The following is a 25,128-nucleotide window of genomic DNA, read 5'->3' as shown; positions in this document are numbered from 1 at the left end:
TCACTCGTCGCCAATTTTCCAGTCGTCTCAGAAGTCACAAATCACTTCGCCATCTTGCACGTTGAACCCCCCTGATAACTATTTTCTTCGCATTATCGTTCGGCATCCTCACGACGTGTCCGACTCACCGTAGCCTACCGACTTTCACCAGATGTACGATGGGAATCTGTTCAAGCAGTATCTGTAGCTCGTGATTCATACGCCTCCATCACACTCCATTCGAACACGGCAAGGGTGCGGACTTCCTCCGTGAGCAGCGTCACGGCTTCATGTTCATAAAGAACTATCTGTCTGATAAGGGTTTTGTACATCCCCGAGCAGGACCCAAGAGCAAAATAATATCAAAATGTGTTATTGGAAATCGAATAAGTCATATCAAAATTTGGTCTTGTTTTGGCTGACATAGTTGGTAAAATAACAAAAAATAATATCAAAATTTTACTCCTTTAAGAGCAAAAGAATAACTACTTGTGTTATTTGAATAACAAAGCAATAACATGACTGTATTCAGAGTTTAGAATAGCATATTTTAGTATTATTAAGGTATGGAATAATGAATGCAGTAGAATAGGAGATATTGAAAAATTATTTTATGAAATATTTATAATCTAAAATCTCTTTAATCAATAAAAAAATTGTATGTAATATGTCGAATGTCATTTTAAGGCCAAAAATAAGATATGATAACAAAATCAGTTATTAAGCTCATCTGCCACTGTTACATACAACCACTGTTTTAAATATCTACTCAATAACAAAATGTGTAATCAATGTAACTCCATATCTATTCAGGCTGTGAACCATTTCGCGAAATTTTTAACTTTTTGGTTAAAATTTGACATTTCGATGGTTATTTCTCCTTGAGTGGTTAAAATCAGTTCAGAATGTGAACCATTTCATATTTGACGGATTGATAGTTCTTTTTGCTCAATGAGAGCATATAAGGTGAGGATGAAAATATTGTTTATTCTGTCCGAGTTAAAATCGGATGAATTTTTGATGTTCATTTGCTTTTATTTGATAGATAAAATTCATCTCATTTCAACCCGGGTTGTTTGGACAAATTTATTATGCGATAAGCATCCATACCAATGTAAAAAAAATCCAACGAAAAATCAGTGAAACACATCGAAGCTCTCTTCCTCACCTGTGCATATCTCATTGGCTCTCAGAACTTGGTTAAAACTAACCATGCTCCCGAACAGGGTTATTTTCGAAAAACCATCGAACTGTCAAATTTTAACCAAAAAGTTATTTTGCTCTTCGGTCCTGCTCGGGTCGTGTGCTTGGTATGGTGGCGTATGCTTTTCCATCGTTGCCGGAAAACCATGTTCGTGCATTATCTGCCATAGCTGGTCTCGATCGACTGTATCATATGCTGCTTTGAAATCAATAAAGATGTGATGCGTGGGCACGTTGACTGCCGACAAGATCTGCAAGATCTCTCGTATGTTAAAAATATGATCCTGTTTCTTGTTTCTTGTTTCTTGTTTCTTGTTTCTTGTTTCTTGTTTCTTGTTTCTTGTTTCTTGTTTCTTGTTTCTTGTTTCTTGTTTCTTGTTTCTTGTTTCTTGTTTCTTGTTTCTTGTTTCTTGTTTCTTGTTTCTTGTTTCTTGTTTCTTGTTTCTTGTTTCTTGTTTCTTGTTTCTTGTTTCTTGTTTCTTGTTTCTTGTTTCTTGTTTCTTGTTTCTTGTTTCTTGTTTCTTGTTTCTTGTTTCTTGTTTCTTGTTTCTTGTTTCTTGTTTCTTGTTTCTTGTTTCTTGTTTCTTGTTTCTTGTTTCTTGTTTCTTGTTTCTTGTTTCTTGTTTCTTGTTTCTTGTTTCTTGTTTCTTGTTTCTTGTTTCTTGTTTCTTGTTTCTTGTTTCTTGTTTCTTGTTTCTTGTTTCTTGTTCTTGTTCTTGTTCTTGTTCTTGTTCTTGTTCTTGTTCTTGTTCTTGTTCTTGTTCTTGTTCTTGTTCTTGTTCTTGTTCTTGTTCTTGTTCTTGTTCTTGTTCTTGTTCTTGTTCTTGTTCTTGTTCTTGTTCTTGTTCTTGTTCTTGTTCTTGTTCTTGTTCTTGTTCTTGTTCTTGTTCTTGTTCTTGTTCTTGTTCTTGTTCTTGTTCTTGTTCTTGTTCTTGTTCTTGTTCTTGTTCTTGTTCTTGTTCTTGTTCTTGTTCTTGTTCTTGTTCTTGTTCTTGTTCTTGTTCTTGTTCTTGTTCTTGTTCTTGTTCTTGTTCTTGTTCTTGTTCTTGTTCTTGTTCTTGTTCTTGTTCTTGTTCTTGTTCTTGTTCTTGTTCTTGTTCTTGTTCTTGTTCTTGTTCTTGTTCTTGTTCTTGTTCTTGTTCTTGTTCTTGTTCTTGTTCTTGTTCTTGTTCTTGTTCTTGTTCTTGTTCTTGTTATTTGAGGCACTTGAAGTATATGCTGTTAAAAAGCGGTAACAGTGAGTTTCATACTGGACCTTATAATTCGAACCATTTGTATAATTAATATAAGCAATGGGTAACCGATGTCGGTGAGTTTCTGAGTCCAGACTAGTTTTTTTTTGTTTCTTGTGTGCGTAACGCGATTTTATAATCTCATCAAACACGAGTCACCTGCCGTGTCTAGAGTGCCTTTAAATATTATTAAAAATTATGAACGCTTCCCTATGAAAAGGTATTCCAACGTGTTGACAGTTGGTATTTTTTGTCGATGATGTTATAGGGACTATTCTGTATCACATAGGTGCAATTTTTTTCACCCCATTTGGTTACTATATTGCAATGCATATTTAATGCACTCTTCACACGAGAAGAAACATGTAGACCGGTCACGACAGTGTGCAAGCTAATGGAAATAAATCGCTGAAGTGAGCGTATGATTGCATTGTTTGAGTTTCAATTAACTTTCGGAATCAAAAGATAAGTGTTTCTGAAATGTTTTTTGACATTTACATGGTTGCATCACGTTGGATACTTATAAATTTTATTCATGTTCAATTATAATTAGGCATTGAATGTCACAACGTTCATCCAATATTGATGATTGTTCTTGCTCTAACCTCAGGGTCTATTGACTTATTCATTGCCAAAACTCAAGAATTTCCTTTCAATTTTTTTTGACTCGAGCGAATAATCAAAAATAACTATATCGTACATGTCTTTGGCGTCGTCTATTTTACATGCTTTTGCTCACCATCACACAAACGCGTGGATTTAGAAGATGATTGTCAATCAAGGATTGTTTAGATATTCTCTGACCGGTGCCGTGTCTCCTACTATTACTACCGAAGAGATGTCCATTTCGGTCCCTGATCCACAGGGAGTAATTGAATTCGATTTATAAAAATAACGCACTAATGCAATCATTGCTTCCAAACCGTTATCAGTAGGGGCACGATTTCATATAATGTGAAGTGGGAATTTGTAGATTGCAGGTGGTATGGTGTGGTATCGATTAATTAGCAAACAGGTGCTTGATTGAAGGATGACTGTTTATTTTGGCGACATGAATTTTGAGATTTTCTATATGGGGGTATCCTTGAAAACGATTATTTACCTTGCTCTAAAATAGCTTTGATCAACATCGGGATTTTATTGGAGTACGTCATGGATATCAATAGTTTTTCATAGCTTCTAAAGTAGTGTATTTACGGATGAGAAAATCACAGCAAAGAATTGAACACTAGAAGTTCCTCTAAACTTACATACGATGAAATTACTACCCTAATGTGCAATCTTCCAGAAAGCTAGTCAAAGCTTAAAATATAAACATGTCAGGGAATCCCTTAATTCGGTTTCATTGTTTAAAGTTGAGAGCAGAAAACGGTTGCAACTATCGCTGCTGTAAGGTGCACTCGCCTGCCAGTAACGAGCATCAGACGCGTAGAAATAGTGTTTTACGACATTTCCCGCTTCTCCTGCACTGTTATGTTGGTAAGATGTCAGAAAGTCACAAGTTGTATGCAAGGATTAATAGAAACGCTCTAAGTAATTGAGTTGTACGTCGGGGATGTTTGTTTCACTTGCGGCAGTAACTTTGGGAGGAAATTACAAGACAAGTATGTAACGTAAGGCGGTAAAGATATTTATTAAAATTAATGAGTATAAATAAACGGAACCATTTCGGCGGTAACTCAACCCGGTATCTGGTTTCTAGAAGGATTATTAGTAAATGAAAGTACATAAAGTGAATTATTTGTATTACTTGTGTGTTCAGTCACAAGTTGTCAACACTACTAAAACTAAATTCCTCTATTTTATCAGACAGATTTACTTCATTAGATTTGATTAGATTCTTTATTTTAGAGGCTTTTAGCCTGCGGTTGGTATATATACTTCATCACGTAAGACTTTTTACATAGAAATTTAATGTTATTGTTGAGAGTTACAAATCCTACGCTGTTATTAAAAATTGTGTCTCAAACTTTTAGTCAAAAGTGTGAATGATAGGATGAAATATTGAAAATTGCTGTCAGTTAAGTATTTTACATAAAATTTAAAAGGACGCACGAAAATATAAGCTATAATGATTACTTTCACAAAATTAACAAACAAGTAAATATTTAATGGTGCCCAAAAAAACAATATGAATGTCTTTCCTACTACAAATCCTAGATCCCAAATCCTAAAGTAAAAATACAAGCAACAACAAACTTCAACTGTTTTGTGCTACATACGAGTATTGTGATAAGAAATTGTGCTAACGATCATTGCGAATAGCGGTGGAAATTAGCTTGAAAAATCTCTTTTATATGGCCCATTTCAGTTAACCATCGTCACAGCGACAGGAAATGGCTTTTCCAGGCGAGGCTCTGCGCAATTTCGGCCTACCGGCAGCTATAAGCCTTCTATTAGAAGTGCCATCGCAACGATCCAGAAATGGTTATAACTTTTTGAGCAATGTATGAACCGCTAGATTGGATGTGTTTAACCCGTTAAAGAGATCCGGCGGATGTTTGGCACTAAAGCTGGGCTGGTCTCTCGGCTCGCTGTGGGACGATGGCATCGAACTAATTCATTTTCGATTACGATAGCAGAGCGCTAAACTAACTGTTATGAGCTATAAATGAGCACCGCTCTGGGCGAGGATAAAAGACCGCTTTCGTCGCCACAATTTCTAATTTTCCATCACCCCCAAATGACATCATCAGCAAATTGTGTGGGGAAAAGCTCAGAAAATGGCTACGCTATCAAGCAGCTTTGGGATCTCGCTAAACATTGGCAATTTATAGTTGGCAGATCGTTATGGATGACGCTTTAAGGATATGTAGAAGTTTTTTGGGTGGAAGCTGATGATATCGGCGGACTTAATTTCTTATGAATTAGATGTAATTTCATGGTTTTAAAAATTAATATGTTTTGTACGTGCTTCAATTTTTTTTGCGAATTTACATTAGTCAACTAAAGTAAAATCTTTCCCTCACGGTTCCGAAGTCATGTTTCTTCCAAATGTAGGTTTAATATGTAATTGAAAGGTGACACGGAATGTGCACGGCAGTACGAAAGATAAACTTTTATCAAATGTACCGGAATCGAAACCGCATTTAAGTTGACAATAAAAAACTTCCCCCTTGCCCTATGGGCAACACGAGTCGTACGAACGTGCCAAAACAGTTACTTCCGCCGGTTCCGGTATATAATGGCAGCGGCGGCCGGTGGTGTCATTTCATTCTTTCCGTACCTACTCGGTAGTTTGGTGGAAATGTTGCTCACTGTGGCACTGGGGTTGGTGGTTTTTACGAGCACGTCGGTTCGAATTTGAATTTAATTAATTTCCTCTAACGGTTAAACCACGACAATACGCGCGCGAGCTTGTGAGTTTTCTACCGCGCTGAGCATGATGGCTGAAATAAAGTCCGTAGTTTGATTGTACTAGTTTATTAGGGAAGAAAATTTACTGGAGCGGTAAGCTGTCTGGTAATGTTGACATTTTTCATCCTAGTCATCTACGCGACGGAGATCGTAATACTTTGCCATCATCCCGCAATTTGAACTGGCTATACTTACACACTACTTCAATTTTCCACGAGGTTTCCAAGAACAATCCAGTGACATTTGGGTTCTCCGCTCGACATGTTATCAGCTTACCGTCGTCTTCAGTAGTTGGTACAAAGCAAAGCTCGGACCGAGTGGTATTATTGAGAATTTCCTCCTGAAACGAGACGTGTACAGGAAACGCAACGTTTAGTACCGACATTTGATTTTTCGTTTTATAAGAGAATATAAATACTGCTTTGTTCGCTTTTTTGCCGGCTGAAACTACCGGAAGAGTAAAATGTGGGGCAAAGATAAATGCCTAATCAAGTCTGGACTAGAGAAGGCTTAGAACCATTGTTTGTTTGACCATGATTATCATAAAATTAGCTACAATTTCTGATATTGAAGCGTTGCACAAGTCTTTATGCGTTTTTGATTTCCTTTTGCGTCAATATTTTTACGTACGGAATTTGAACTAATGTCGTCTCGTTTTACGTTTGAATTAACGTCCACCCTTTTTTAAGCATACGGTAAACTACGATGGACCGGACAATCATAACAAAAACGGTTCTACTTAACAACCCCATGGGCACCCTGAACAGAGGGACCCTAAAGGGTGTCCCACGTCAAATTGCACAACGGAAGAAACGCTGTAGAAAAGTACTTAATTGCCCGATCCTTTTTAAACTTTCAGACAACAAAATATAACCCATTAGTAAGCTTTTGGCATATTTGTTTCATTCAACTTCAATACCATAACCGTATGCTCGCTCCTTATATGTATTTCTTGTATTTTTTGGCAAACTATGTAAGTTTCTGCATCCTTACATCTTCCGGAACATTAAACTCGTGCTGGGCGGTACAGTAGTCCTGGAAGCTGCCGGAAGTCCGCCTTGACGTAAGTCTCATCATTCATGATGAGAGAATTGAGGGTTTTCCAGGTGTTTGCGCCAAATAAATTCGCGACATTGCTTTCCGGGTGACGCCATTTTTTCCAATTTTCGAAAAACTGATCGCGATAAAAATAGAGTGCAAACAATATACTTTAAACTACTTCGACTCAAATTTTCAAGAGAAAATACCTAATGGGTAATTTTCTACAGCGTTTCTTCCGTGGTGCATTTTGACGTGGGACACCCTCTATGTGCGAAATGGCTCAACGTGGTCTTGCGATATGCGCCTTCTGAAACGCCTGGGAAATAGGCGACGAGTAACCCAAGATTGAGTTGCATGCAGCCGACTAGTTGAAACAACACGAGGTCTATGCTACTGACGACGACAACGTGGATCGTACAACTAGTCCCGTAAATTTTCCTGTGCTCTAAGCAATTGGAAGCAGAAATTTCAAGTTTCAAAGTGTAAAACAAATTTTCGTCCCGGGGAGGGGGCTTGAACCCCCAACCCCTCCCCCCATCCCGTCGCTTCGCCCATGCTCAGTTGAGACCATGGTCATATTTTGAGGCCACTTGTGAGGCATACAATTATTGTATAGATGGCGGAAATATATGGTTTGAGAGAAGTCTCGACCTTGCCATCAATAGGACACCAGACGAACCGTTATTTCCAAGAGATGGCGCTTTTTAGTGGTACACTCAAGCCCCGCTAATATGAAAAACAGCTCGTTCAGATTGGGCGAGTAGGGTTGCCAAGTCTGAAAATAACAAAAACCGGCCGGTCGGTCCTGCCTTCAAAAAATGCATATTAGAGGATTTGCCTGGAGTATCCAGCACAGAGAGAAAGTGGAAGTCGATTGACAGTTGTAAATGGGATGAGCAGCCAGTTGTGGAGATAGCGAACGGCAGGACATCATCGCAACCACAACGAACAATGAATGGATTATTGAAGATAGCTAGTTTTAGACTGACAGCTACTTGCTTCTGGCGCTAGTGGACAATATAATGTATCTTACAGCCAGAAGCAAGGTATTGTTACTGCTAAACTGACTATCTTCAATGATCCACTGCTCAGAATTGCTAATAAATTTATCAGAAAATTTAACAAATCAGGTAAAAAGTACAAATCCGGCTTCACATGTCGGAAAACCGGCCTTTTTGCCGGATTAACCGGTCACCGGCTTTGCAAGTGAAAAACCGGTCGGGCCGGCCAAAAACCGGCCACTTGGCAACCCTATGGGCGAGTTCATTTTTAATCTGAATATTTGGTAACTCTATTCATTTTCACACACGCGCAATACGCGCACCCTATGAACTTGTTGTTTTGATTTGACGAAAACAAACGTTTTGAAAACATTTCAAACATGCGCGAATTCTAAAGGTTCGGTTTGTATAAATATAAACGATGTTTATCAACTATTTATTTGTTCAGGTGTCAAACGTTATATCACCTTTAGCGATAACCATAGAAGAAACTGATATGAACGAAAGAGTGCTGTTGCCACGCTGAGTAAATTTATTGTCGTGCAAAATAGGGTTGTTTTCAATATGTACAATATGCGTTGTAACGGTGTGAGACTTGCGAGCCGGTTTGTAGTACGCATAGAGACATGCAAACGAAAGAGCCGCTACTGACGGTCACATATTTTACTTTGGCAGCGATGGCTCGGCTGCTAACTCGCAAAATACCAGGAAGAGCCGGAAGCAGATATAGGGTAAATGATTTTGAAATGGACCTAGTCGAATTCTGATCTTGAATGGACCTATTTTTAAATAAGAATTTTAGGATATAATTATCAAGTCTTTGTACTGTATTTAGCGTAAATATACTAAAATTAAATTAAAATTATAGCCAAAACTACTTTATTGCCGCGTATTTAAAAGTAGCTGTTTTTCAGCGTTTTGGCAGTCACCATAGAGTGTTTTCAAACTGTTACTACCCGGAACCCTTCTGGTTTGAAGTAAAACAATGCTCTTAAAATGATGCTAAAATATTTGTAATTTCAATTTAGGTATTTAAAAGTTCAGTAAAACCAGTAAAATCTTCAAATTCCGTAAAAGTGTTAACCCCCTTTTTTGATCTTGAATGGACCTAGTATTGATTTTAGAATGAACCTAGTTTTGCGCTCCGAGACATCACTGGCGGTAGCTATCATTGCCTACCACCAACGAACACGCCGTTCTATATTCCATAAAACTGCTTGTTGTCACTATAGTATCTCCGTTTATAATTAATCTATAAGCACGGGATATTGAAAGTAGGCTTGATTTATAGCCTAAATAAAAACTTAATTATATTGATAAAACTAACTATCACTCATCCTTTTTCGTAGTTGCTTCATAGTGTTTGTACATTGTAACCTCTAGTTTTGAAACTAAAAAGTCTTCCTAATTAGTTAGCTAACATATGTCATTTTATGCTTAAAATAATATAAACTTAATTTGTACAAAATCAGTATTGTACAAAAATTTTAACCATCATTGATTAAAAGATAAGATGGATCAAAAGATAAGAGGGATACTAACTGCCTTCTGTTAAGGGACTATGCCCCCTTTTCAATTTTTTAAAACCTAAATTTTTTAATTGATTATTTCGAAAGATTAACATTTTGACCATATGTGTTTGAAGTCATTTGCATGAATTCCAAATATTGACAAAGTTACAGCTATTTGTACCGCGCATGTCTGGAGCGATTAAACAACGAGTAAAAACTTCTACGTCGTTTTTCTCGAAACCAGGTTTTGAAAGTCGGTACCATAAATATCTCAAGAACGGCTCAAGCAATTCTTATGATTCTTTTTTTGTTTGAAAGCCAACAAAATTATCTAGTGTTTGACCCATCCTTTTCTTGATATTGTAATTTTTGTATTTTTTAGAAATGTTTAAAGTCAATTTTTTCGCTTAAAAACCATACTTTTATGTATCAATGTCCGCCATTTTGTTATGTGTTCGGATTCTAAAAAAGGATGGATCAAACACGAGATAATTAAATGTTCTTTCATGTCGTTTTGGAATTTTTCAATTCGGATAAGCCCCCAGCGCCAATCCATGGTACCGCAATTCATGGTTTTTTTGAACGACTATCTTCAAGGAGCCGTAGGGGCAAGGGGAAGAGGTTCCCTTATGAAAACAAAATTGCAAATATTAGTATAAAATGCAATGTTTCGAATGCAAAAAAACCCGATTCAATTTGCCTTTCACGTTATCGAGAAAAAATTATTTGAAATTAGGCAAAAAATATGGTGTAAAAGGTACTATGCCCCTTAAAAAAGAGTTATTTTTGCTTCATTTGCATTTAGCACAAAACCAGTTACACTTAAATTTTTCAATTGGATTTTACGTATTTGTTTTAGCACGAAGCAAAAGTGTAATCTATATAATCTATATAAGTAACCTATATAAGTAGAGTAAAATTTTCCCAATTTGTTCGCCCTATGTGAAAAAAATCCCAAATTATGCTAAACGGGACAATTCTTGTATCATTAAAAGTAATGCACAGAAGAATGAAACAAGTTATTTGAGAATACAGTTCTGAAGATTTATATATAGCTTTATTGTATAGGAAACTCTAATATTGGAACTTCGAATTGAGTTACGAAGCTAATATTCCAAACTCTATTTAAAGTGGTTATCCCTGCTTAACTATCTATGGGCAACATCGTAAAAATGGTTGGAATCAAAATTTTTTTTTCATGGAAAATAACGTCCTGTATTTTCCATATAAATACAGCAAAAAGTTTTGCTGTAAGTTTAAGTTTTGACAAAACTCAGATGAGAAATAGTTTAAACACGTTAATCAAGCATTACCAAAACACCTTTAGCGCGCTGACCGAAAACCCTAAGGCCAATAAAATTCAACCGGACCCTGTAGTCACAAAATCAGACTCGTCTGAGTAAAAAGAAGCAGCCACCTCTGATGGTTAAGAACGCCAACTTCCTCACCCTCGTGAAACTTTGTGATGCCCAACCGTCCTACAAAATTACCCGGTTTGGCAATAAAATCATCTGTGCGTCAATGGAGGATTTAGAAATTAGGTAAAGGCCTGGATAATGATATGGTGCAAAAAATATAAAATTTGGATCAATATCTGGACCATTTTCGAACTGGATATGCCTAAAAAAATAATATTGCATTTGATAATTTTCTAAATAGTTTAGTTAAAATAATTATGAGACTCAGAATAAAGTAAAATTAGGCCTTTACAAATATTTTATAAAGTTTTTGTCCTTCCGGTGTTGGGCCACTGAAGGGGGGGAACAAAGTGAATTTTTTTATCGAGCAAAAAACATGGGTTAAAGCATTTTTATTTAAAGTTTAAGCGTGAAAACCAAATCTGTTCTTACTTTTAATAGATACGTTATTATTTTCCATGCAAAAATGTACGAAAAGAAGACAAAAACGAGGGAATTTTTTTGGACGATTTTCGGAAGCTCCGAATTCGAATTTCCATTTCTGTTTCGTGCTAGAAGTGTTAAGTACACTCATTTTTCGAGTTTTTCAGGCTGTAGAGCCCACGGACAATTGATTTTATGCTCATATCCTACAATTTTTTTAGCCCCCCGATTTTTCAAGCCAATTTCCAAACGGGGGGGTGACAAAAACTTAAAAAATATTTTGCAAAGGCCTTATATTCCGCCGATAAGTAAGCAGGTTGACTTCACATCGCCTTTTGGTCGATTGACAGATAGATTAAAAATCAGTTTAGTAAAATATTCAAAATCATGCAACCAGACTAACGTTGTAGTACGTCATCCATGGTCGTATCTTATACACAACCCCTCTGATTTTTTTCTTGGGGGATGTAAAGTTTTCTTCAAGCACCTCTCCCCTCTGACTTGTGACAAAATTAATACCTCCTTGTCCACCGAAATTGAGTGTCCCTGAGATCTAAAATATTCAACTGTACCAGATAGAAAATAGGAAAGTTCACCTATTTTCTATCTGGTACAGTTCTTCATCGACTATCATTTAAAATTAAAACCTAGTATCTAACCTTACCTTTAAACCTAGTAGAATTACCAAGTCTAATTTTTTCAAGCACCATTTACAGCATGATTTCGAATTTGACAACAAATGCGTGTCGCCTATGTTGCCAAAATCGAAACCGTGGCAAAATCTAGACCATTTTTTAACTGAAAAAATTGCATATAAATGTGTCAAAAATTGTATAATTACCACTAATTAACGAATTTTTCACGATTGCAACGGTTTTATATTCAAAATGTTCGACAGGGGCTGTCGCAAACCTTTAGATACTTTGCAGTAAGACGTAGTCCTACGTCAGTAAAAGTCTGACCTTCCGAAATATGTAGTCACTAAATAAAAACTCGAACCCCACTGTACTTGATAAACTACGTTTAATACAAGTTATATTACATATTTTTAATGAATGGTTTAAATTTTTGAAACTAATAGGCGACATAATTTTTTTATGACGTAGAAATCGTTTCAACCATATCTGAACAACAGGTAATAATAAATTCCCAATATACAAATGTCACACACAGATGCATACATAACGCATATCAAGTCACTGAAACATTAAAAAATAAAAACATTGTTCAATTGTTGGGCTGACATAAAAACAAGACCCTCGGTGACTGTGACTGATTTCAAATTTTTCAACCGACTTTCATACCTTTCTAACAGAGTATAAGAAAGGTAAAAGCTGTTCAACCTTGTGTCCTATTAATAAATAACAGTAGTGTAGTTGTACTATTAAAAAAAATTCTTTGTTATTATTTTGTTCATTTACATGGAAGAAACTATGACAATCCAAATTTAGGTCCATTTCAAAATCAAAAATAGGTCCAATTCAAGATCATGTTGGGTCCATTCAAGATCAAAAAAAGGCTTTGGCAAAAAACGATATATTTAATAAAAGTTTCATTAATTATACATTTTTAAAGTACTGATAATGTAGAAAAAAGGTGGTACTTTCCAACAAATAGTAACATCACCACATATTATTTATAAATGACGAGTAAATTGAGCAGGAGTGCGAGTGGTGGTGTTAAAAAGCGCTAAATAGGTCCATTCAAGATCAATTACCCTAAATGTACAGCGGAAAAATATTCATGGCACCATGAGATAACTGCAAAAGTGGTGCCAGCCCCAACGATTTGCGAAGTTAAGCAGACAATCAGGCAGCTAAGGAAAAACAACTCGGCTGGAAAAGATGGCTTCGTGCATTCGCTGATTACTTGTCTGCACTAACTAATTGTTAGAATTTGAGATACAGAATAGCTGCCTGCGGAGTGAAAAGATTGAGTTGTCTGCCTGATCTACAAGAAGGGCGTCAAGTTGGACCGTGAGATCTATCGTGCGATTATCGCCATAAAGTGCTGTTCTAGTTCGTATTCCGCCGGTTATCACTTTTTTTTGTTTGGTTATAGTCACCTTAACAGCTTGGGTGACCTCGTCGGGGTTGGGATTTGAACCTGGGTCCTCGGCCTTAGTGGCGTAAATGCTAACTACTACACCCGGACTATCGCCAATTGCTAATTTATGGGAATTTATCATTACCGGCTTTGTTGAAGAACGGTCAACAACAGGTCAAATATTTACCAAAAATCCTTCAAAAAGGCCATGAATACAAAGTTTCCACGCATCATTTGTTCGTTGACTTCAAAGCTGCATATGATACCATCGAACGACAAGAGCTACGGAAAATCATGGACAAAACGGTTTCCTCAGGAAGCTGATCAAACAGATTAAATCCAAGATGGATGGTACACAGTGCTGCGTTCGGGTTTCGGGTGGATTCGGTCACCTCACGATCTTCCGACAAAATATTGGCATTGTTATCCCGACACACTTCGGCTCGCGGTACAAAACCATTGCGGGAAGTGTTCATTTTCTAGTAGAACTTTCGCGTTTCCTGAGAACAATACAGCTGGCCCAACTCCACATACTCCTGCTCTTCCAGGCAGCGCATTTTCTCCCAGTCGTTCCGCTGATTCTGTGCCATGTGCTCAATGATGCTTCGCACTTCGCGCTGACTGTTTCGATGGTATTTCAACAGTCCACAAGAGGGGTTTCATCGAGCACACGTGGTTTACGGTCACGTTAGGCTGCTTCAGCCGCGCGAGATTTAACCGAGGCTGGCGTCGTCGGCAGCCACGTAGCCAGAGGTGGGGGCCAGGAGCCCTATCTCGGCTCCTAATACATTATATACATATCTTACTGCTTATAAATATAATACATTACTATACATTTGATGTATTGTAGTTCTAAACGAAAAAATATGCATATAAAACAGTTAAAATCAAAATTGGGCCCCCGGGCCCCCCCTTCTGGCTACGTGGCTGGTCGTCGGTACCGAATGTTGTTCACAACTTAGAGTTTAGGGCTAATCTTGACCATTACTAGCAGGCGCTTCGAAAGGATCCGTTTTTTCTGGTTTTGCGAATGATATGGATTTCATAGGAATCGGAGATCGGACATATATTGTGAAGCTACCCGAGCAGGAGCGAAGAGCAAAATAATATAAAAACAATATCAAACTGTGTTATAATGGTATATTTTGTTATAGAATGAATATATATGGAGATACATTGATAACACATTTTGTTATTGAGTAGATATTTAAAACAGTGGTTGTAAGATGAGTTTAATAACTGATTTTGTTATCATTTAAAGGAGTAAAATTTTGACATTATTTTTTGTTATTCTACCAACTATGTCAGCCTAAACAAGACCAAGTTTTGATATGAGTTATTCGATTTCCAACATTTTGATATTATTTTGCTCTTCGCTTCTGCTCGGGTAATACAACATGACAAGCTCATTGGGCTGGACATGTGGCCAGAATGTCTGACAAAAGAGCAACCAAATTCAGCAGCGAACCAGGAAGGCCGTCGACTACATTTCGGCTGAGGATAATAGCACGGAAAATGTGGAAATGCTGATGAAAGTGATTTGAACACGCCTTTAGGATAGTTGCAAACAAAGTTTTTGAAAAAACCAATCAACTAGAACCATATTGTGTGTGGTAATAGAATTAGTTAGATAGAAACTAATCATTACGACCATTATTGTAATTGTTATTATTACTTGTCTTTCCAGCTCAACTTCAATGGATTATATAAACACAAAACGCAGTTATCCTTGATGATCATGGATCATGGCTTAGTCGTACGTCATTTCACTATGCCACTGACTGGTGAAGGAATGAATATATTTAGTGCTCATGCTGCTTTGCATTGCACACGCTTCACCGACATAACATTGACGGCAAGGCATTTTTTTGCATTTAACTCTTTTTTTATCACAGCTTTCTCCTACACCAGAGACTGGGTAAAAAGTTTGTTGTTGAACTTGGAGGATATCTTTTTGCAACCCTTCCAGTTTTTGAGAAAGTTGTACCTTGCATTACAAACAGTCTCGTACATTTATTGAGAAGAGAGTAACGATGGTCAAAATAGCTTGAAATTCTGATTCGTAATAGGGTACTCCATAGAACGTCAAAAATGTCACTATATAACCTTTAAATTCACGTCTCGCCCACTGTGTCCGGTTGCTAGCGCACGGAAGTTCCAGCACTACTGCCAAAACGTATGGGTGGCGTAAAGCGACAAAACAAGTTTGGTATCTGAAAGTTAATCTCGCTGTTCGGGAAGAGTTGCTGCATGCAGGCGAATGAAAATAACGTCATTTGCAGCTGTGTGGAAAACGGAACTGATCCACGGTAGTCCGACTAAGGCACGTTCGTTTTAGGGTATAGCGGAGCTGCAGCTCGGGGGGTCCTTTTCTTTCAGCTCTGCAGTAAAGAATAATGAGATTTGCAATCGATTCACACGAAGTACGGTAAACACAGCATTTGGTAAGTAGTGTTTGTGTATTTAACTTCATCGGGTCATGAACTAAGGTTCAAATGAAAGCAGATATTATCATTTTAAATCTAATTTAAACTATGGAGGAAAATATTTTGATTGAACATTGACGATCTAAAACAAAAAGATTTTATTTGTTCGAGAGTAGATTCAAATTGTATTAAATTGAAACAATTTTACCGTAGCCGGATTGCCTGTTGAACAATGATACAAACGCGAAACTGCAAAATCAATTTGAATACTTAATTGTAACTAACTCCCAAGTAATTTCTTTTATTTCATTTGTCGACCCAATTCGCGTTGTCCGTGACGCGAGACGGTTGGCTGAGTCGCTGTCATTTTCGTAATTTGCAGCGCTACATTGACAAGACAGGATACAGGGTTATTCTGGAATGTGTTTTTTTTTTAATTTGACACTCCGACTCGCGGCGAAGAATGGAAAGACAGTCCGGATGGTCATAATTGTCAGGCGGTTCAGTTTTAATTGACATTGCCGTTTGATTCGATTGTACGCGTATCCTAAAAACAATGCTATCCACCTGTTTTCATTCTGTTTTGCTGCTACGCAGGAATTAATTGAAATCATTTGTGTCCAGACTATTACCTGTTTTTGACGTGAATAGGAGATGCTGACTGCGGAAATATTGCTTTTGGATGTGTGCATTGTTTGAAACGATTAAATTATTACTAGCAGTTGAAGTATTGAATTTACAGAAAAGTGTGCAACGATGGCGGGTAAAAATAGTCCATTCAAACTTAGTTTAAATCTTACGTAATGGCGAACTATTTGATGTCACGACTAGTGCTTCAACTATTTCTAGCGATATCTGGTATCGTTTTTAGTTCCAACTGTATGCTGGCGCTGATTTGATTTCTGTTCCTGTTGAGTTGATTAGTTTAGTAGAAGGAGGGCTCTTTTTAAAAATTTCAGAAATAGATTTTTAAGAATAATAACAATTAGTCACCCTAATTTTTAAATTTAAATCGCGCTTTAAATAAATCCATACTCATCCCTTTAGTACTGCTAATTTTGCTAAGGAAAGCGAATAACTTCATGCAAATTAATCCAATGAGTTAAGATTCGGTGGTGCTGTAAACTATTTTTAGAGCATTTGAAATAGAGTAGTGAGGGGCAAAAGTGCGATTCAATGATTTAACAGGGCAGATTCAGAGTAAATTGATTACATTTGCATGAATGGGTGACTATTTTGATAGCTTGAATATATCGTAAACACTTGTTGTTGTGGTGGGACACATAGAAACTATACGAAAAGTTTTCTCTGAGCAGCTTTCCATGAACGATAACGGCGGCTATTGGGCATAAATGGACAACATCTTTTGACATTTATTGCAGGTGCATCAGGTTTGCCCTGAAGGAGTTACTATGGGAACATCTATGATTGTTTGTTATTATTATTATTATTTATTTGCGTACTATCTTCAGCTTAATGCTGTTCAGACTAGATTCAGTTAATGTATATTATATTATTTTTAAAATTAATTCTACTTAAATTACAGTCAAATAAATGACACATCTTCATTAAAAAGCCTGCAACAAAAGTCTAGCGGATTATTTTGGCCGTATGTTGTACGATGCGTGGGTGTCCATAGCAATGAGGGATTTCGTAATCGACGTTGAGGTGCGTGAATATTGACTTGCTCCAGCAATGAACTACTGGCAATTGTTCCCATCAGAAGATCGCGAATAAATAGCCTTTGCAACAGTCTTCGTCGTGCAGCTAAAGTGCTTAGATTAATCAGCTGACATCCATTTTCGTATTCAGGTTGGTGTACTAAATCCAGCCATGGAAGACGTTGAAATGCGAACCTCATGTAACTCTCAATCCGACGACAATGCTCAGTGGCATATGGTGCCCAGACTTGAACTGCGTACTCTAGAACACTTCGAACCAAGGAGCAGTATAGCATTTTCAAGGCATAAATGTCTTCAAAGTCGGACGCATTCCCATTGGCGTAGCTAGGAAATTTCCCTGGGAGGGGCCTAGGGGGTGCCTTTCAAAAAAAATTCACTTTGTATGAACACTTATATAAGCGTTGTCGTTAGAAGCATCGAGCCGAAGTGGCTCGTGCTGTTTCAAGCAATCGTCTCCATTCAATTCGATCTTGGGCCACTCGTCGCCAATTTTCAGCCGTCTCAGAAGTTGCAAATCACTTTCAACCCGGTCGGGCCATCCTGCACGTGTAGCCTCCTTGTTCTTGGTGTCGGTTGGGATGTTGTAGAGAACTATTTTTGTCGCATTATCGACCGGCATCCTTACGACGTGTCTGGACTACCGTAGCCTACCATTTTTCGCCAGATGTGCGATGGAAATCCCTCCAAGCAGTGCCTGTAGCTCGTGATTCATACGCCTCCACCACTTTCCGCTTTCAGTTTCTACTCCGCCAAATATCGTCTGCAGCACTTTCCGCTCGAACACGACAATGGCGCGTATGTACTCCATGAGCAGCATCCCAGCTTCAACTGCGTAAATAACTACCTTTCTAATAACGGTTATGTACATTGTTAGCTTCGTATAACGGCTTTCGTAGCTTCTGGATCGTAACGTTTTGCGTCGCAGCTCGCAAAGTTCCTGGCTAGGAGTGGACTACCCTTGGTAAAAATTGTGCCTCTCGTTTCGATATCCAGTCGTCGGATCAACCCCTCAAGTGCAATATTGAACACCATACAGGATAACCCGTCACCTTGCTTCACCCTCGCTGCGTCTCAAAGGGACTCGAGAGTGTCTTCGGGATGTGCACGAAACACACACGATCCTATGTAACTCTGATCAGTCATGTCAGTTTATGCGGAAAACCGTGTTCTTGCATTATCTTCCATATAGGTGGTCTCGATCGACTGTTTCGTATGCTGTTTTAAAAACAATAAATATGTGGTTCGTGGGTAGGTTGTACTTCCGACATCTAATATGTCGAATAGACAAAATATGATCCTTAGTTGCCCCATTCCAATGAAGCCTGTCGGGTAATTCCCTACGAGCACCCGGTAACACTCGGTGTAACAAGATCTAGGAGAGTATATTGAAGGCGGCTTTACGATTGTTATGCCTCTTCCAAGCAGCACACATTTGGCACTTTTAGTTGCAGCAATTCGTTTATGACTAAAATTGGATATATATCGGTTGCCACAACTTAACAGTTATTATAACAACTGTACTACCAGGGCTCCTTACATCTATTTCTCCGGTAGCTTCTCCTCTTCCCAAATCTTGGAAATAACCCTTTTCCCTATCACATGTAAGTTTGGTTTTTGCACGAGAAAAATTAGGAAGGAATTATTTTATACACTGAATTTTTCCGGTTTTCAATTTCCAATGGTGAAAATTTCTGGAGGGGGCCTAGTCCCTAGAGATGGTCGGGTAGCGGAAAATTTGCCCGAAACCCGCACCCGTAACCGTACCCGCCGGGTTCGGATCGGGTTCGGGTATTGAAAAAAAAATAATTTGCGGGTTCGGGTCGGGTACGGGTTCTTAATTTTTGTTTTTGAAATCGGGTACGGGTCGGGTCGGGTATCCCTATTGACCACATTTAACACTAAAGATGGTCGGGTAGCCGGGCCCGTCCCGTACCCGTCGGGTTGTGGTCGGGTTCGGGTATCAAAAATAATAAACTTGCGGGTTCGAATCGGGTACGGGTTTTCAATTTTTTTCTTGATCGGGTACGGGTCGGGTTCGGGTATTCAAATTTTCATACCCGACCATCTCTACTAGTCCCCTAGGCACCCCCTATAGCTACGCCAATGCGCATTCCTTCTAATTCAACCTAAAATGTCATAGGCTTTAGAAATGGTTGTGCTTTTGTGTTTTTGGAATCTCATTTTGCTGTCAACGGTCACCCCTAGATCTTTAACACAGTCAGTGCGTTGCAACTCATCATCGCCAAGTCGGAAAGTAAAGAGTTGCGGATATCGTGAGCGACAGAACGAGATGACCCTGCATTTCGATGTGTTCACCGCCATCTGCTGAAGAGGAACATAACTGAACAGATAAGAAGTTTTATGGATTCTGGCTTCATAGTTTTCGCAAACTTCGGGGAGAATGTCCAAATACGCAATGGAAAGTTTCTTATCAAGCCGAGACGCTAGCCAACTTGGCCACGGCTCGACCAATATGAACTTAATGTTTGCCTCTGAGTGCACTCGAGTGTTTAATTCGCACGATTGTAAAAAGTATTTTGAGCCGATGAAATAATGTCTAAAAAGCACAAAAGTTTGCATTAGTTCAATTATGTTCCTCTTCAGCTGATCTGCAAAACAATACAATGTTTACATTTTTACACTTGAACAGCAAACAATCCTGGATGTTTCCATAGTAAGTCCGTTAGGGTGAACCTGACGCACCTGCAATGAATGTCAAAAGATTGTGCCCAATAGCCGCCATTATCGCTCGTGGAAAGCTGGGTATAAAGTAGTGGTAACTCTCCTCTGGTTGGTCCCCACCCAACATTGAACGTGGTAAAAAGCACCGAGTAAGTTCATAAACGGCAAAGTAAGCTGGAAACTTTTTAAAGCCAGTAGCGAAAGACTTTATTACGCAATGTATCAGATTATACCATGCTGCATCAAAATCCGGATGGTACCAATATCCGGACACCGTCACTAATTTATCCTTATTAAGTAAGAATATATAATTTATTATGTGTAGTTATGTGGATTACTTTTTAAATGTATCTAAGATCGTTTAAACATAATCGGTGGTTAAGTAGGCTGCGCGAAATAACTTAAATAAATCCAAACGTAACGTACTTGCCAAACGATGTCTTTTTCCTGCGAGTTATTTCAGATTATTAAAAATTAGTGCTTTCGTGATTTAAGGTTTTGGGAACTTATTATTACAAAGAAACCAACTTTTTAGGCTCAGTATTAACAAAGAAGGTTAGTTTTAATTAATTGAGACGGTTTCATTCATTAATGTGTTGAAATAAAGTGTATTTTTATAAATAATTACGCTGTCCGGATTTGAAACCATGTTTTTAAATCCGGACATGTTGGACAATTGATGGTAACTACCTAATGTTTTTCTTAGAAAATGCGAAAGGACTTGTTGAACCAGGCAGAAGGTGTGGTAAGAGAAGGAGTCTCGATCCATGGAACCGTCAAAATATTTGGAAATCCAAAATACTTTGAGGCATTTAATGTGGAGCTTTCGTTCTCTGGTTAGGTAAGTGGGTCAGTGTAGCACTTGACTAAAATCGTACCATTAATGACGCCAAAGTGGCATTAAAAGTAAAAAATGGTATAGAGAGATGATTTTTTAATACTACATTTTACAAGTGATAAGTTGTGTACTTATAGGCATACATTTCTTAGACAAAATACGAAAAAGTTTTGCCTATCCGGAAACCGATTCAAAAGTGTCCGGATATTGATTCACTGAGATGTGAGGTGTCCGGAATTATGAACAAGACAAGCCTGTTTATTTCTCTTATTTAAATGTATTTTATTGAGTTTTTATTATAAAATTGACGTGTTATTGCAAAATTAAGCTTGATATTTAATTATGGTACAAAGCAATTACTAGAATGTTGCGAAATTATTGTTTACGGAGCATATTAAACATAAGACCTGCTTAAGTGTCCGGATATTGATGCATATTTCTATAACGCGGTTTTCCGCGTATAACAAATACACGTAGCATATGGATATTGCGTTAATTGGGGCTAAACTCGAATTTTGAGCGATTTTGAACAGATACGACCGTGGTGTCTTTCAAGAAGTTGTAGAGCATATAACAATTGACTCTCTAAGTGATTTACGAAAACCACAAAGTTACGGGTTGGCCTGCTGGAGGTTCCGGAATATCCGTTGAAATTTTGGTATTGGTAAAGTTGGTTAAAATTGGTAAAATATTTTTGAAGCAAACTAAGGTCGGGTAATTGGTAAAAAAAAGTAATAAATAAGTGTCCTAAGGGAGCCGTAAGGTGGTCCTCCGGAAAATTCAGAATATATCGTGTATATTTTGAGTGTAATTTGACTATAGTCTAGTCTACTAGTCTACTAGAAATATATTTCGACTATTTGTGACTCAATTTGGCCATTGGATGGTTCACCGGGAGAAAATTCTAAGCTTACCTGAAATTGGTCACTGGAAATGCAAATGTTTTTAATTTGTAACAGTTCAAATTGAAATGGAATATCAGCAATCCTCAACTAAATAGGCCGCTCACGACTCGACATGGCCACCAAAACGTTCACCGGAAAATTAGGATTTGCCGTCAAAGTGTGCAATAAGTGAAAAGCTTTGAAATAAAACATTTCGAATTCAGAAACAGAAATGATGCAAATACTGCAAATGTTCGCTGGCAAATAAACGAGGTTATTTCGCAAGTTTGTTTAAATTACCAATTTCGCTAGTATAATTTGATAGACGTTGTATAGTAAACTGAACTACCGGTAACATTTACTGTACTTACAAATCTAATAGCAAATATATCAACTTTTGTATAAGCTCTTTACCAGGTATTGTGCTCTTTTGGGGAAATTTTAACAAAAATCGAACCATCGTAGTTAGCCATGGCCATTCCGTAATCCGCGTTGACGGTATCTAATATTTTTATGGGTTTTGCCTGAGAAAAAGTGAGAGAAAAGTATTATTGCTTTTGTTTTCATCTTTTTCTGGGCAATTCAGAATGGCGCTTCTTGTAAGAGCGAACAGGCTTCGAAAACATTGTTGCTTTCGTCAACGCGATAAGCGAACCGCGTCGAACCGATGCCCTTGATCATCAATTTTAATCATTTAATGTTGGATCTTTCGATGCATTTCGTAGTGGCCAGGTTGAGTCCCAAACCGCTGAATTTTTATTCCTATTTCACATTGTTCAATTCGAGGTTGAATGAACATAATTCCGAACAATTTTCGCTCGTTGAGCACTTTTACGGATGTTCCGGATTTGGTCCGGATTCTCTATAGCACGGATTGTTTACTTTACTTATATTACACCAAATAATAAGCCATAGGGACTTTAAAAAGAATTTTGAAGCTATGAGAAGACTTCACAGAACTGAAAATTTAGCGGATGTTCCGGAAGCTCTGGAAGACCAAGAGGAGATTTTTTCTGTCTCACCAAGCACCTGTAAGACGGAAAAATATATACTTGACATCTTTCCCAAAGGAACCATGGTCGTGTTGATTCAAAATTTCGTATAATTCGGGTATAGCCCCAATTAACTCAATTTCCATATGCTACGTGTACTTGTATAACGCGGTCCCAATTACCCGCGTTATACAAATATCGACTGCATTCTCATTTCTGCATACAAAACTCTCTTTCGAATCCTGTTTTGTATACTGAGGCCGTTACAGGAAACCTTTGTAGGCGAATAGCAGTGGGGTTTTCGAGAAGAAAGCTCCACGAGGCGACGAAACAAGGTGATCAACGAGAAAAGGTGTCTATTGAGGATAAAGGGCCGTTTCTTCAATTAGAACATCATCAATTTGCTGTGCCCGCACTGAGGTATACACGACGATAAGAAGAAAGCGTTCTAGGCGACTGTCAGCCGTATAACAGACACGTTAAAACCGTCCTCCTCGGCTGAATACCTGGCAGCTAGATAACCCGCAATTTGCCGAGAACTACGCGCGAAAACTGTATTAGACACTGCCTTCTTGCGAGGAGTTAGATGTTATAAACCTCGAAGACGAGTGGCGCTCGGTCATCAAAGAGGCCGCTACTGTGGCATCAGATGAAGAGCCTAGAGGATACATGATTGGTCAACAAGCAGTGGAGAGAAAAAAATGCTTGGAAAAATTAACTGAGCATTACCACTAGGTAAAACTTGGTTAAATACCGACGAACTAGGAACCAGTGGATCACGGTGTTGAGAAGTAAAAAGCGTCGAAGGGAGGACAGACATTGTGAAGAATTAGAGCAACTATTCCAAGCTAATAACACTAGCAAGTTTTACAAGAAGGTGAACCAAACTAGTAAGGGCTACACAATGAAACTTAACATGTGTAGGGACGAGGTAGGGAATTTGATCACAAACGAGTGACAGGTGGAAGCAGTTTTTCGATGAACATCTCAATAGCGAAGTTGCAGAAGGAAGGGCGGAACGGAAGTTACCTTAGAAGTGTTCATGGAACATAGTAATGTTCTAGCACTTGATCTGCAAGAACTCAAACGAGAAATCGAGTTGCTGAAGGCCGGCAGCGCTCTAGACTGGATTATTTCCAGAATTTGGGAGGAAGAGAAGCTACCGCGGATGAATGGACGGAAGGAGTGGTTTGTCCAATCTACAAAATGGGTGATCGGTTCGATTGCTGCAATTATCGTCGCGTAACGCGGGTAAACGCCGCCTATCAAGGTAGTCTACCAGATCCTGTACCGACCGGCTCTCACCTGTAGCACAGGGTTTGTTAGGGAATTACCAGGCGGGCTTTACGTGGGCTTGCGCAACTGCGAGCCAAATTTTTACCATCCGACAGATCTTGTAGAAATACCGGGAGTGCAACGTGCTCATGCATCACATCTTTATTGATTTCAAAATTTTATTGGATCCAGTGATTTGTGCATTTCGGAGACACTCTCGAGTTCTTTCGTAACGCGGCAAGTTTAATACAAGGTGATCCGACGAGCGGGCATCAAAACGAGCGGCACAATTTTCTCCAATGGTAACCATTCTTAGGCTTTGCAGTTGACTTTGATATTCTAGTCAGGAACTTTACGACGGCGCAAGCAATCTACGCTAGGAGCATTGGGCTAAAAATAAATGCGTCGAAGACCAAATACATGAAAGGAAGAGGCTCAAAGGAAACAAACGTGTGTGTTTCATGGGCGGTAACCATTGACGGCGACGAACTAGAAGTGGCAGATGAGGTCGTGTATTCAGGATCGCTAGTGACAGCGGATAACAACACTAGTAAGGAGATCCAGTGGCGCATTCAAACGGAAATCGGGCCTGATTTGCCCTTCGCAAAACGATACGATCACGAAGCATACGCCGCCGTATGAGGCTGACAATGTACAAAATCCTTTTTAGGCCGGTAGTTCTCTATGGACTTGAAGCCGTAACTCTGCTCTCGGAGGACATACGCACTACTACATTCGTACTACCGTCGTTATTTGGCGTAGTACAAACTAATACCGGAGATTGGCGGAGACGTATGAATCACGAGCTACAGGCACTGCTTGCAGAGATTTGCATCGTACATCTGGCGAAAGTCGGGAGGTTACGGTGGACTGGACACGTCGTATGGATGCCGGACGACAGCGCGACGAAAACAGCTCTCTTTAACAACCCCGCCGACACCAGGAACAGGGGGAACCAAATTGCAAGATGGCTCGACCAGGTCGAAAGTGATAAGCGACTTTTGAGACGACTGGAAAATGGACGACGAGTGGCCCAAGATCGAGTTGAAAAGAGACAACTGCTTGAAACAGCACGAGCACGAAATTCATTTTACGTAGATTTCATCGGCCATCCATCCGTTGAATTTCGTCGAAACTT

At 38.6% G+C, this 25,128-nt stretch overlaps 1 protein-coding gene across 1 annotated transcript in view; it reads right to left on the bottom strand.

Annotated features, from left to right (window-relative positions):
• Positions 1-25,128, bottom strand: part of LOC128740314 (uncharacterized) — a 465,117-nt gene that overhangs the window by 37,164 nt on the left and 402,825 nt on the right. Inside the window, exon 9 of the mRNA XM_053835852.1 lies at positions 5,967-6,111. Coding sequence (XP_053691827.1) covers positions 5,967-6,111 — 145 coding nt within the window. The remainder of the gene's footprint in view (positions 1-5,966; positions 6,112-25,128) is intronic.

This window comes from Sabethes cyaneus, chromosome 3 (assembly GCF_943734655.1).
Source record: "Sabethes cyaneus chromosome 3, idSabCyanKW18_F2, whole genome shotgun sequence".
Classification (NCBI taxonomy): Eukaryota; Metazoa; Arthropoda; class Insecta; order Diptera; family Culicidae; genus Sabethes; species Sabethes cyaneus.
This window is presented reverse-complemented; position numbering and strand designations above follow the sequence as displayed.